At 42.5% G+C, this 12230-nt stretch overlaps 1 protein-coding gene and 1 long non-coding RNA gene across 2 annotated transcripts; one reads left to right on the top strand and one right to left on the bottom strand.

The window, feature by feature from the left end:
* Nucleotides 1-269: 269 nt before the first annotated feature.
* On the bottom strand, nt 270-2259 carry LOC143508517 (zona pellucida sperm-binding protein 3-like). The gene is made up of 8 exons (XM_076997066.1): nt 1638-2259; nt 1445-1563; nt 1261-1364; nt 1010-1187; nt 815-932; nt 655-740; nt 486-577; nt 270-367 (listed from the first exon to the last, which is right to left on the bottom strand). Exons 1-8 carry the CDS (start codon nt 2199-2201, stop codon nt 309-311), a joined length of 1320 nt encoding a protein of 439 aa, XP_076853181.1. The 5' UTR covers nt 2202-2259; the 3' UTR covers nt 270-308.
* Nucleotides 2260-3835: 1576 nt separating this feature from the next.
* Nucleotides 3836-11154, top strand: LOC143508516 (uncharacterized). The gene is made up of 5 exons (XR_013129370.1): nt 3836-4153; nt 7041-7115; nt 7224-7290; nt 10198-10342; nt 11088-11154. It is a non-coding gene; the product is annotated as an uncharacterized LOC143508516 (long non-coding RNA).
* Nucleotides 11155-12230: the final 1076 nt, after the last annotated feature.

The following is a 12230-nucleotide window of genomic DNA, read 5'->3' as shown; positions in this document are numbered from 1 at the left end:
CTCTAGCCCAATGCTTCAATGATGGACAAGCTAAAATCAGTACCAACCACCCAAATGCAGACCCCTATTGACAGGGAGCATTGAATCCTGAGCATGAGGAAATGCTAGTCTGCTATGAATACCTAGAAGGCTAGCCTTGTACACAAGGCCATAGAGGCACAAGCATACAAGTTTAAAGACCCTGGATTAAGCACTAACCATAATGCAAACTAGTTGTGGAAGTAGACCTACAACAGATTCAGCCCAATTGCATAGCAACACAGGACAGGTTGTCGAGTCACAGTACTAGTTTATTTCAATCAAGACCATCAAGCACTCTCCTTAACCATGATGGGTCCAAGGATTACTTCTCCTTCCAGCAGAGTACCTGCAAAAAAAAGGGGTAGGGATTTAGGCTCCGCTTGCAAGTCCACGTCACCTCTAGTCCAAGCTGCAGACCTTCTCCAAGAATGATCAGGTACTGGCAGAGCATGGCATGCACGTACCTTTGTCCTCAGACAAGTCTCGCCCCTTCCGGGAGCTACAGGTGGTGTCGCAACAGCCACACACCTGGTCAAGACCATACGCTGCAGTCCACCTGTGAAGCCAGAATAGCCAAGCTTACCAGCTAGGCCTCACCAGTAACCTGCTGGTTTCAGAACCACAGCCACATACCTGTTGCTAGAGAACGAACAAGCTTTGTGCTCAGGATCAGCAGCGTAAGAAGCTGGAGTTGCCTTCATAAAGCATGTGAAGTAGAGCTGGAAAGACAGGGGTTAGTTCAGACAGCCAGTCCTTCTACTCACCCCCCCCCCCACCAAACATGCTTACATACCAAACCACTGTTGTCCTGCTGAAACCTGAATGCCTCCAACTGAAACCTCAGCTTGTCTGCTTCAGTTTGGGGCAGGAAGTGAGAATGGGAACCTGTGAGCTTGGCATCAATCAGGCACCTGCAATCATTTGTGCAGTCAGACCACAACTAGCTGATCTCTACAGCCATCACAAAGCCCACAAGGAAGCCACTCACCCATGGTTATCTATGAAGGCATAACTAGGGACTGCATTCACATCAGGAAACACAGTGGCCACACAGGTGTCCAGATACACACGAAGGGGCACGTGGTAGAACTGAATTACAGATGCCTCAACACTGATCACATCATGCAGGAAGTACTGGTTGGAGAGCCTTTCAGACGTCCAGTCATCTGGAGAAGAAACCTCATTAGGTCCAGTTCAGGCACAGCTCATCAGTAGGTATGGTGTAGCCATGGGACAAACCTGTCATGAGTCTCAGGGAGAAGACAAGCTGTTCCTCAGCAACTTGGGTAGAAGCATATGGGATCCAGGCAGGCATCAGAGCATTGCTGCTTACATTGTGGAACCTACAAAGCATTTTATGGCCATCAGATTGAACAGAGCCTTCCAAATAATACTGAACATCACATCTGGTAGGGTCCAATACCTTGGATAGTGACACTCGATGCGAACCTCAGCACCAACGGTTCTCACAATAGGAGTGTGAGCAAAATTGTGGGGAACATAGCGGACGTAGAAGACGTAGACCAGCTCATCTGGAGTCATCTGTTAAGAAAGAAGTGGTGTTATTGCATGCAGGTTTAAAGCAGCACTGAAGCATTCACTTCATAGACACTCACACTGGTAGTACTGTTGCAGGCCTGCAGTGCTGACTGGAAGATGAGGACTTGAGCAGCACGGTCCTCCCCACTGACGGCACAGTTTCCCAGGGTGATCTCAGATGGATTTATCAGCTCACCGGTTCCAAACAGGTCCTTCTTGACCTCCACATGTATGCCAGTCTCACCACACTCTGCTGCTACACTTGCAGTAGGAACAGGGGGGCTCATCTGAAACTGCATTAGTGGCTGTCTTGCTGGTAGTTGAGGGTCATTGGGGAAGTGCCATGCCACCTGCTTCACAGGTCCCTGAAATACTTGCTGGGACTGAACGTTGGAAGGCTGCTGCACAGGTATCTGCACAGGATTCCAAGACTGCTGGCTAAATGATCCTTGGACAGGCCCTGTGGGGTTAGAAACATGGCTCCCCTGAGATGACCCTCCAGCTACCACTTGCCTTCTTGCTTGTTGCTGCAAATTAGATTGTAGTCCAGTTGGAAGTTGGGATCTGACCATTCCTGCTTGCCATGCCTCAGATACCACCAGCAAAATCACCACACAAAGGCCCACTTTGCCTAAACCCATTGTAAATCTCCCTAGAGTCTCCAGACATACTCAACCTGCCTGGTCTTTCTCTTTTTGTACAATATTGTAGGCTCACACCTCCAATCCCTTTCTAATAGGATTAATGTCCTTCTGAGCCTGTTGAGTCATGTATTACTCTGACTCACAGCTGACAGCAATTAAGACTTTACCCATCTTGTTTCATTTAGACCTCCACACAATGACAGATCCAAGCAATAATGAATATCCAACTTCAAATGAGGGTACACAGCTTGGTAAAAAAAAAAAAAAAACAACCTTGTTCAGGTCAGTTGGTCAGTACAGTATTGTGGTCTAAGCATCAAAAATGTAGTTTATTGCTTTGCTGCAGTAGATGTCACAAATGGCTAGGAGGATCTGATCAATTCATTGATCCATTCTACAATCAGAAATGAAAGAAAGTTATGTTTTGACTGGACTTGGCATAGTCCAATTCCATTTTTATCTTGATTTGTGTGTGACTTTTAGAACATCAGATCATGATGGTAATAAACAGGCACGAGACACTCAACTCAAATTGCAAGAGAATCAACCAAGGTTTCTCTCAAAAATCCACTTCCTGTCCTCATTTATGTGGTTTATCAGACCTAGCATCGCCCTTCACAATACACATAAAACACCAGCCGTCAAAGCTGATATCTGACTTACATCCTATATTTTCATCAACAATTTGTCAACAAATACCAAATCAGAGATAAAATCGTACTAAAATAATACAGTGTGTGCTCAGATTTACTTGCTGGATTAATGTAGGAACTCTTAGATCTTTGTGTTCAAGTGGTCCAGAGGGGGCCTTCTTCAACTTCTTGATCATTCATTTCTCCTCCTCTTGCTTTATAGTGCAGTGCTGTCTCCATGAACTTTGTACTAGACCTTTCACTCCTACATCTCCTACTCACTCATTTGGTCACAGAAACGGGTTACTATGGACTATAAAAAAACACATGGAATCTGAAATTGTGTCTTGTGTACTGGAACTCATCCTTCAAAAATGGGCCTAAGCCATTGCTTATTATGATTTGCTCATGGAAAAACCTGGACATGCTCCTTGTAACTAACAAGGCAACAATTAGGGGACTTCTGAATTTAAACCTTCTAATTCTAACCTGAATTTAAACTAACCCCTGTCTCTCCAGCTCTACTTCACATGCTTTATGAAGGCAACTCCAGCTTCTTACTCTGCTGATGCTGAGCACAAAGCTTGTTCGTTCTCTAGCAACAGGTATGTGGCTGTGATCCTGAAACCAGCAGGGTATTGGTGAGGACTGCAGAATATATGGTGCCAATCATGTTTGGCTATTTACACCCCCTGTGGCTTTCCGAAGGGGCGAGATTTGTCTGTGGACAGAGGTATGAACATGTGGATTTCGGTTAGCATAGCGAAGCTGTTACCTTTGATTCAATACTTGATCCCTGTTGCAGATGGGGTTTGGGTGGAACCTGGTGGGTCTGGCCTAAAACTGTCTATTCCACCATTTGACAGAAACACAGCTAGAAGTAACTAAAGTAATAGAACAAGGAGTGTCTTAATTGAAATGCACAGCCAATCTACCTCAGGGTGCAGTGACACATTCATCCAGCTCTCTTCCTGTGAGGTTTGTCAGGTTCTGAAGTAACTCGCATCTGTTACTACTGTTAATTTTTTTCCTTATTCAGACAAGATCACTTGTCTGTCTTCACTTTAGCAAAAAGGAGCATTTTTACTCCCATATTTTCATCCAACTTCCCACGAGCTTAGGAGGAAGTCTTTATCTAAGTGTTTAGATAGAAAATTCTCTGTGGATTGTCTGTAGATTCTCATGTGATCTGTTTACATGGATATGTGGAGCAACAAATGTCAGAGCTTTCTTAAATGGAACATTACAACAAGACTCATCCATCTGTAGAGTTGACATTACTTGGAAGACTTCTAAGGTGTGGAAGAAACCTTAAAGGTATGCTTTATTTGGCAGTTTGCGCAAAACACATTGACCTTTACATTAACCCAAAGTATATTTACAACTGTCACTTCATCATCCAGAGAGGACTAGTGTCATTATTCAATGTGTTCCAGTTGGTGAAAAATTATGAGGGTAATGCCTCCACTACTGCATTGACCAGACTACCAGAATGGAGCTTCAGAGCCCAAACATTTTGATTATTTGATGCTAGTTGAATGCTGCTTCTGAGCAATATGCATGAAACTGATTTGTGGTACAATTGTCATGACCTGTCAGACTTTGACAAAACTGACTGTCCATTGTGGGCACTCATGGCCTGGGGGTTAGGGAACTGGTATTGTGACCGGATGTGACGTTCGGGCTGTCACGAAGGATGAGACACGGAATCCTCTTTGACCGACGTCACGGTATATTTATTTAACATGTAGCGCACGAAGAACAGATACTCTCACACTGAGACAAGCATACACTACGTGCAGACTTAGACAACGACGAGCACAGGACACTGCGCAAGCGCACATTAAATAGACAAACCACATTAGCCCCACGTGATTACGAGACGATTCACAGGTGAGACACATTATCACACGACATAGTCATAACCACGGAGTTCCACAGACGCAGACAAAGCACGTGGACTACGTATACACACGCCCAAAGGGGAGGGGCCGGGGTCCGGTCCGGTGACACCGGAGGGTCGTGGGTTCGATTCCCAGACCTGAGGCCATGACTGAGGTGCCCCTGAGCAAGGCCCTTAACCCTCAATTGCTCACTTGTATAAAAATGAGATTTAAAAAAATGTAAGTCGCTCTGGATAAGGGCGTCTGCCAAATGCCATAAAATGTAAATGTAAATTAGTAAATGTTCACTGTGCAATAACAGGCTTGAAATGGGAGAGAGAGATCAGTCCTCTCAAGTTCCATGTTACAAAGCGCATGGCTAACTTGATATACAACACTAAGACAAAATGCTGCAAATATATCAAGCCAACACAGCGCAATATATAGCACAAAATAACTATATAAACACAATAACTACAAGACAATTCAAATACCTACACCATTTGTTACTCTTCTCTAGTTGGGCTCTCATGTTTCATCAGCATCTTCTGTGTCACCTAAGCAGAGCAGAGATCAATCGAACTCATTTAGTCCAGCATCCTCCGTGCACTTCCCCTCATGTTGTTACTTCAACTTCCCTCTGGTTGCCACACTGACTGCCCACATTGCTTCATGTTTGCACATCCCATCACTCTTGTTTCTACACTCCCAACATCCTCTCCATTGTGTGTTTTTTTTACAATTGGACATGTCCGTTGCATTCTGAAATCTCCTATTATTTCCTAACCTGCAATGGAGCCCAGTCACCAAATTTCCCTGTGACCTTTCAATCAATCAGATTATTTTCCTAATTGACCTAATCCTATCTGTTATTTCCCCTATGAGTCCTTTAGCACTCATAATGGGTCTTGTTCTGCTCAACTGTGCCAAACTTTTCAGCTGAAAAGTATCCCCCTTTGAACTTGTTTTCAGAAAGCTTCCACATCAAACTTGACCCAGACTGTCCCTGTGGTTGCCGGTGAGTATTTAGCCCTCCGGTGTTCCACTTCTCTGAACCTCCATAAGCAATTGGCACTTTCAGGTTCTGGGCACTGTGGACTGGGTGAGGTTTCTACTAACCACTGGTAGACTGACTAAAATAGCTAGTCAAACGAATGTTATATATGATTTGGTCTGATCATCTGAGGCCTCAGTCAACCTAGGGTTAGCACTGACAAGAAATCTGTCAATTTTAGTTAGACAAGGATTCAAACACATTTAGTTTCAATTTCTATCAATTTATTTAACACCATGCTCTCCTGCCAACATTATTATTTTTCATGTTTGATTGGATAGCAAATGATGGAATGTGATACTGCAATAAATGCTGCAAAATGTTATGAGAATGCTGTCAGTGTACAGTCTGATTACTATTGGCTTGGGTCAAAGTGGACTTTTACACATATTTGGGTCATTTGGGTGACTACCAACCCACCAACAGTGGAAAATAACCCAGTTTTGTGGGCTGTCTCAGGAAAAAGTAGACTCTAACAAGTGTGGAAAAGACAGAGGGCAGCAACACTCCCCTGGTCTGAAACCTAAGTCCTACAGGTGATAACCAAGTGACCTGTCCACTGAACTAAAGAGCTCTCCAGCATGATACAGTCATGTTAAATGGGTACTCCGACTACCATAATCATATTTCCTTCCACTTCAGGGAGTGCACACCTGCCCTTAAAGCCACTCCATGAGTCCTTCATGGTCCAACTCTTCATTAGCCAGGGTTTCCCCACTGGGCATATTCCCTCCACCTAATAGACGGAGGTGGGTTTTTTAACCATGAGCATGCTCTCAGTCGTCTCTACAGTGCCTGCCCACTACTGCCACTATTTGTCATGTGGGTGTAAGCAGGCACAAAGTAAAGTAGGACCTTCCAGAGGCCAAGAGACTCCAAACGAATTTCCCAAATGATTATTTACAATAAGGTGGCGATAAAAGGTGGAAAGCACAGATCACAGGTTGGTTTTTTTTTTTTTTTATAGCTCAAAAAGACATCAAGGTTAAGAGCAACCACACAACTCCCCCTGAGATGAACACGCCCTCTGCTGCTAGGCTCCTCCCTTAATTGCTACAGGGCATACCATTCTTAGGTACATAACACTAGCAGTGAACTATCACCGAAAGCATATTCAGAACAGAACAGTAATGTACATAATGGTAGGTTCTTCCTACCATTCTTCCTACCGTAGGTCTTTGCTATATTGGTATTTAGCAGCTAGCTTGTAATTAACTTTTAAACTTTAAAAAGGTTTTTGGTCATGCTGTCTTCCCCCCCTCTCCAGGTTTACCGTGGATCCTTCCGGTTCCTAGAAGAGGATCCCTTTAGTGGCGCTGCTTTTCTGTTAGGAGTCTCTGATGTAAGTATGTCAGTCTTTATTATAATGTCTCCTGTGGGAGGCCTTGAGGTGGGTCAACTCAGTGACCTCATCACAACACACCATTTAAGATTTGGATCCTCTTTCTAGGTCAAGAGGAGGAGTCATTGGAATACCACACCAATGAGTATGTCTACACGTAACAAACTTTTCAAAGGTAGACTTTTTTTCTCTCTCTCTTCTCCCTCTGCATGGACTGGGCCTTCTATTATATTGACATCAAGAACCAGGCATTGGAACTGCTATCGGCTGCACAGGCCAGCATAAACGTTACAGGTATAGAGGCCAGAAGAGCTGGACAGAAATAATCTATTTTTTATTGGACCTTCCCAGCAACTGTGTACAGTGCAAAACTGCAGATTATGGAAATCTAAACGTATATGTCAAAAAATTCTACAAGACCCCAACCAATTGTGATAACGTATGTAATGGGAATATAGGTCCTCTTTAGTGTTCATGCAAACAATGTGTATGGATTGCAATACTCCATGCAGTTGCCTAAGCACAAACCAATTAGAGTGGCAATCTTGGATTAATATCAGATTATTGGTATATGTATTTAGCTGGTTATTTGTATCAAAGGACTTAAGTGATTGTCCAGTGAGTTAATCTTTAGTAATAATCTGATGAGATGAGTCTAGACTTGAGTTTGTAGTTGCACCTTTTGTGCAGCACCCATTAGCAGCAGGATTTATCTAGTCAGTAGCTCATTAGGCATTAGTTTATGCCTAGCTGTGAAATCCCCCTCAGTTGACCTATGACCTGACTATCAGCTGTCGGACAGCGTCAGACTATCAAAGGGTATCTGTTTTGCATTTTTCTTCTGCACTACTGACTTTAGTTGGACTAGTATTGTTTTATGCATGTTGAATCAGCCATTTTACATGCATGCAATTTTGAAGGGAGTTTTCTGATTGAGACAAAATATGACTTGAAATTTCAAGTCAGTTTTAAGGGTTGTCAGATAAAGGCTTGTCTACCAAGGCAGCATGTTCACAATGTGCTACACAGAAAGTACTTCTGTTGTACTAACTCTCTAGATGATATGGTAGATATGCCATTAGCACAATGACATGCAGTTTTATGAAAGGAAGGATCTCAAGTTGGGGGTCACTCAGCCACTTACCTATTTTGTAGGACTATGCAACCCATTCCTGCAACAACAGGAAGACCAACTGTGTAACAGATTGACATTAATTCTTGCATCGATACAATGCCTGTCAGAGGGCTGGTTACTAATGGTCATGCATGCAAATCCTGCATCCACCCAGGATATAGTGCTCAGAAACATGGTGAATTACACTCCAACTAATATGTTTCAAATTTCACGATTCCACTTAGTGCAGGATCTTGTGTCCCCTTCCCATTGTCTCTTATGGAGTTTTGCTTTGTTAACCAAGAGTCCCACATATTATTGTCCTTTATTACTAGGTAGACTAATCATTTCCTCAGATGTGATTAAGTAGAATTTCAAATCATGTCAGCTGTCAATCATCCCACAAGAACTGACATCCCTTTCATGTGTACTTGCAAGTGTGGAAATGAACCCCTCAGGAAGTACTATGCCGTATTGGTGTGAATGGTCTCCTCCTTGATGATAGTGCTGCGGTCTCTCTTCTATGTGGCCTCCATCTGCCTCTCCATGCTGTCACCCGTGTGGTCAGAACTATGCAGACCAACCAGTGGGCCGACACTGGAAAACGTATCGCAAAACACATAAAGATGTTGCTCTGACACCAGTCCGCTGTAATCAAGTTCTTGTCCACATGTCTTCCCACTTCCTTATTGTTGCATATCAATTTTCTCCCACTTTTTTTTTTTGTTTTTACACTGGAATAGCCAAATGTAACCCTTCACAGCGAAGGAGTGCAATTAGTTGCACGTGGGACAAGGGACAAAAAGGCGAACACTACAAACATAATACATGTACAAGTACAAACTGCATCCTTACAGTGGTGATTGTGCCACTTTAAACTGCAGTACCAATAAATCTCCAGCAGATGGGGATGTTTCCTTACAGCACTCTACCTCATATCTAAAGCATATCTACCAAATATCCAAAGCAGATTAAAGAAAAGCATTTCCAGTGAGGCCTATGGGTCAGAAAAGTTTCAGTCTATTTGTGGTGTTCAGATGGTAATGGTGACGGCTAAACCTTTTTCTGTATTTTTTTTATTTTTATTTTTTACCATATTGCATCTGAGTAAAGCTAAACAGTTTAAAATGGTTTAAAGCAGGGATGTCAAAGTCAAATACACAGAGGGCCAAAAAAACAAATTAGCTACAAGCCGAGGGCCGGACTGGTTCAATGTTTATTAAAACATATTAAAATTGCACATAGCCTATTGAATCAAGACCCAACACAGTGTATACTATTTAATGCTTAAATGAATAAAGCAATATTTTCTTATGGATCTGTCAGTAATTTCAAGTGAAAACATTTTTCAACAAGCAAACAGATAAAAACAAACTTCCTTCAAAGAATACATGTCCTGTACATTAAATTAATAAAGTAATAAAGGTTTGAAAAGTGCTGGAATTTAGGCTAAAGTACTTGAAAATGCTTGAAAATGTAACGACTTCGTTTCACAACAAATGTATTACGTTAACAAATACGAGCCTCTTGTAATTCCAGGACAAAACATGAGGGAACGTGAAGACTTCGCGGGCTACCGTTGCATTGTGGGGAATGTAGTGTTTGTGCGTGCAAAACACCATCGGGGGGCTGTGGCCTGCGGGCCGGTTCTAATAGTAATTAAATATCATCCAGGGGGCCATAGATAATCAATTCGCGGGCCCGATCTGGCCCGCGGGCCTTGACTTTGACATATGTGGTTTAAAGTCTAAGTTCCTGTTAGGATAGTGCGTTCTGACATTTATGCAGCCTTCATATCTATTGTTGCTCTAGATGACTATGCACACTATAATCTTTGCAAATTGTGCTTTTTAACAGTGCTGCAAAGTTCGGGGGGGGGGGGGGAGGTCTTGGCCAATATATGAGAAGCAGAATGTTGATTCTATTCTAGAATGTTTTTATTTCCTCTGCTCTTTGTACCCCCTGTAGATGCAGGAGAAATCTAGTCTGTTTTGAAACAGGAAAACAGGATCTGAATGAATGAAATGAAAATCCATTGTGGATTTTTGAGGAACTGAATTGGTTTGCTGGGCTTTCATCTGTTGCATAGTGATATCAAACCTTAAAAACAATGGTAAGCCAGAATTTACTCAACTGCTGTTGTAGGGCTTGTTTGGAAATAGATGTGGGTCTATAGAAACTGGATTTTAGGGGTGGAGCCAAACACGGGGGGGGGGGGGGGGGGGACATGTCAAGTGGATGGTGTTCTAGGGCCATGGTTTCATAAAACAGATGCAGCTCAGCTTGATTACCAGGAGGAGGTTAGTACTTAGCCTTGTCCAAGTCTATATAGTGGGGAATCTAACATTTGAAATGTAATAATAAAAAATAAAAAAAACAGGATATATGCTTTGTAGAGGTAGGAACAAACATAAGCCTACTACACCCTAACTACAAAAAAAATGGTTGACAACTTCTGCTCTGAGTCAAGTGCATGCTTAATTCAGCTCAGATTTGTTAGTGTCTGCTGTATGTGAAAGAGGGTTTGAGCAAAGCTGCTGTAATTGCAGCTGGTTGCTTGTGTGTAAACGCAACCGTATGAAATGTTAAATCATAATCACTTTGTTTTGCCAACTGCATTAGGCATACAAGGAATTTGTCGGTGTGTGCACATATGTATGACATGTTGCACACTAGATAGACTAGGCAAAGACACAGACTGTTTACACAAGAAATTAAAGAAAGAAAACTAGGCATGTAATGATGTACCAGTAAATAAGGGAGTATGCTTACATGAGCTAATGTGATGGAATCATGTTAAACGTGTAGATGTGTGCCTTTTGAGCAGGATCTGAGCAAACACATTTATGTATTTACAGCATGTTGCAGAGTTATGGACATTGTGCAGAGATGCGTTTTTACATGAGTTGTGCCCCAGCAAGAGGTAAATGAGATTTTTTTAAATATATAATCTGTCCATGATTTAAGCTTTCTCTTTCATATTAGACCAGCTAATATTTTACATAAAGCTACTGATAATAAAAGGTAACAACATATGTGATATTTGTAGGTGATGAAATCAATGATCATATTTAACAATAATGAACATATTTATATTGACATCCCATGTATCTGCACAGAGAAATACAGGCACTTGTAGGAAATGGCCATATTTACTTAAAAAGTGAACGAAAGCAGGGTTGCCAACTCTCACGCATTGAGCGTGAGACACACGCATTTGACCGTTTTCACACGCTCTCACGCCACACTTCCGATATCTCACGCCGAAAAAAAATATCCAGTCTATTTACCTCAGATCCACATATATGATTCAATACGTTACTAGTTCGCTAGCTCTGGCGCCATCCACCGTCGATATAACACTGAATCTGTGTCCATTTTACGTTCGCCCCCCCCCCCCCCCCCCCCCCCCCCCCGCTCAACAAAATACACTCGCCCTAAAATCTCACTCCAAGCGAACGTCAAAAGTTGGCAACCCTGCGAAAGTGTTTTAAGCCTCTAACAGTAATCCAAAAGTAAATCAAAGCAATCCAATTACATTACTTAGGTACTTATTTTAAGTTCCAGATACATATATGTGTAGGTCATGGCTTTCCAACCTTTGCTGCCCACTTAACCCACCACAAAACATTCCATGGCCCACATGAAAATGTATTCTAAAATATTAGTGCTAGGTGATCATTGCTGTTGGTTTCCGCTTGATTTTTGTAGTTTTTGAGTGTTCTAGTTCAGAGATGCATTGGCTGCTTCACTTGTAGGTGTGCCACAGGACCCTTCGTTGTGTGAGACTGGTTTTTACCATTAACCAGAATTTCACTCTCCAAGACAAAAAGACAGGGACCTTTGGCCAAAGGCCCCTTAGCAGTACCACAGTAGCCCACTGGGAGGCCACGGACCACATGTTGAAAACCACTGGGATAGGTAATCTAATCAGTAATATAAAACGGAGTGCATATTTAAAGTAAGCCCACCAATCCTGGCAATTCGATGCTGGCGAATGT

Source organism: Brachyhypopomus gauderio, chromosome 2 (assembly GCF_052324685.1).
Source record: "Brachyhypopomus gauderio isolate BG-103 chromosome 2, BGAUD_0.2, whole genome shotgun sequence".
Taxonomy (NCBI): domain Eukaryota; kingdom Metazoa; phylum Chordata; class Actinopteri; order Gymnotiformes; family Hypopomidae; genus Brachyhypopomus; species Brachyhypopomus gauderio.
This window is presented reverse-complemented; position numbering and strand designations above follow the sequence as displayed.

Coding starts and splice junctions, on each gene's coding strand:
- LOC143508517 (XM_076997066.1), bottom strand. CDS start 2,201: ATGGGTTTAGGCAAAGTGGGCCTTTGTGTGGTGATTTTGCTGGTGGTA. Junction 1,365..1,444: donor ATCGAGTGTCACTATCCAAG/GTATTGGACCCT, acceptor AATGCTTTGTAG/GTTCCACAATGTAAGCAGCA. Junction 741..814: donor AGCAGGACAACAGTGGTTTG/GTATGTAAGCAT, acceptor CTGTCTTTCCAG/CTCTACTTCACATGCTTTAT.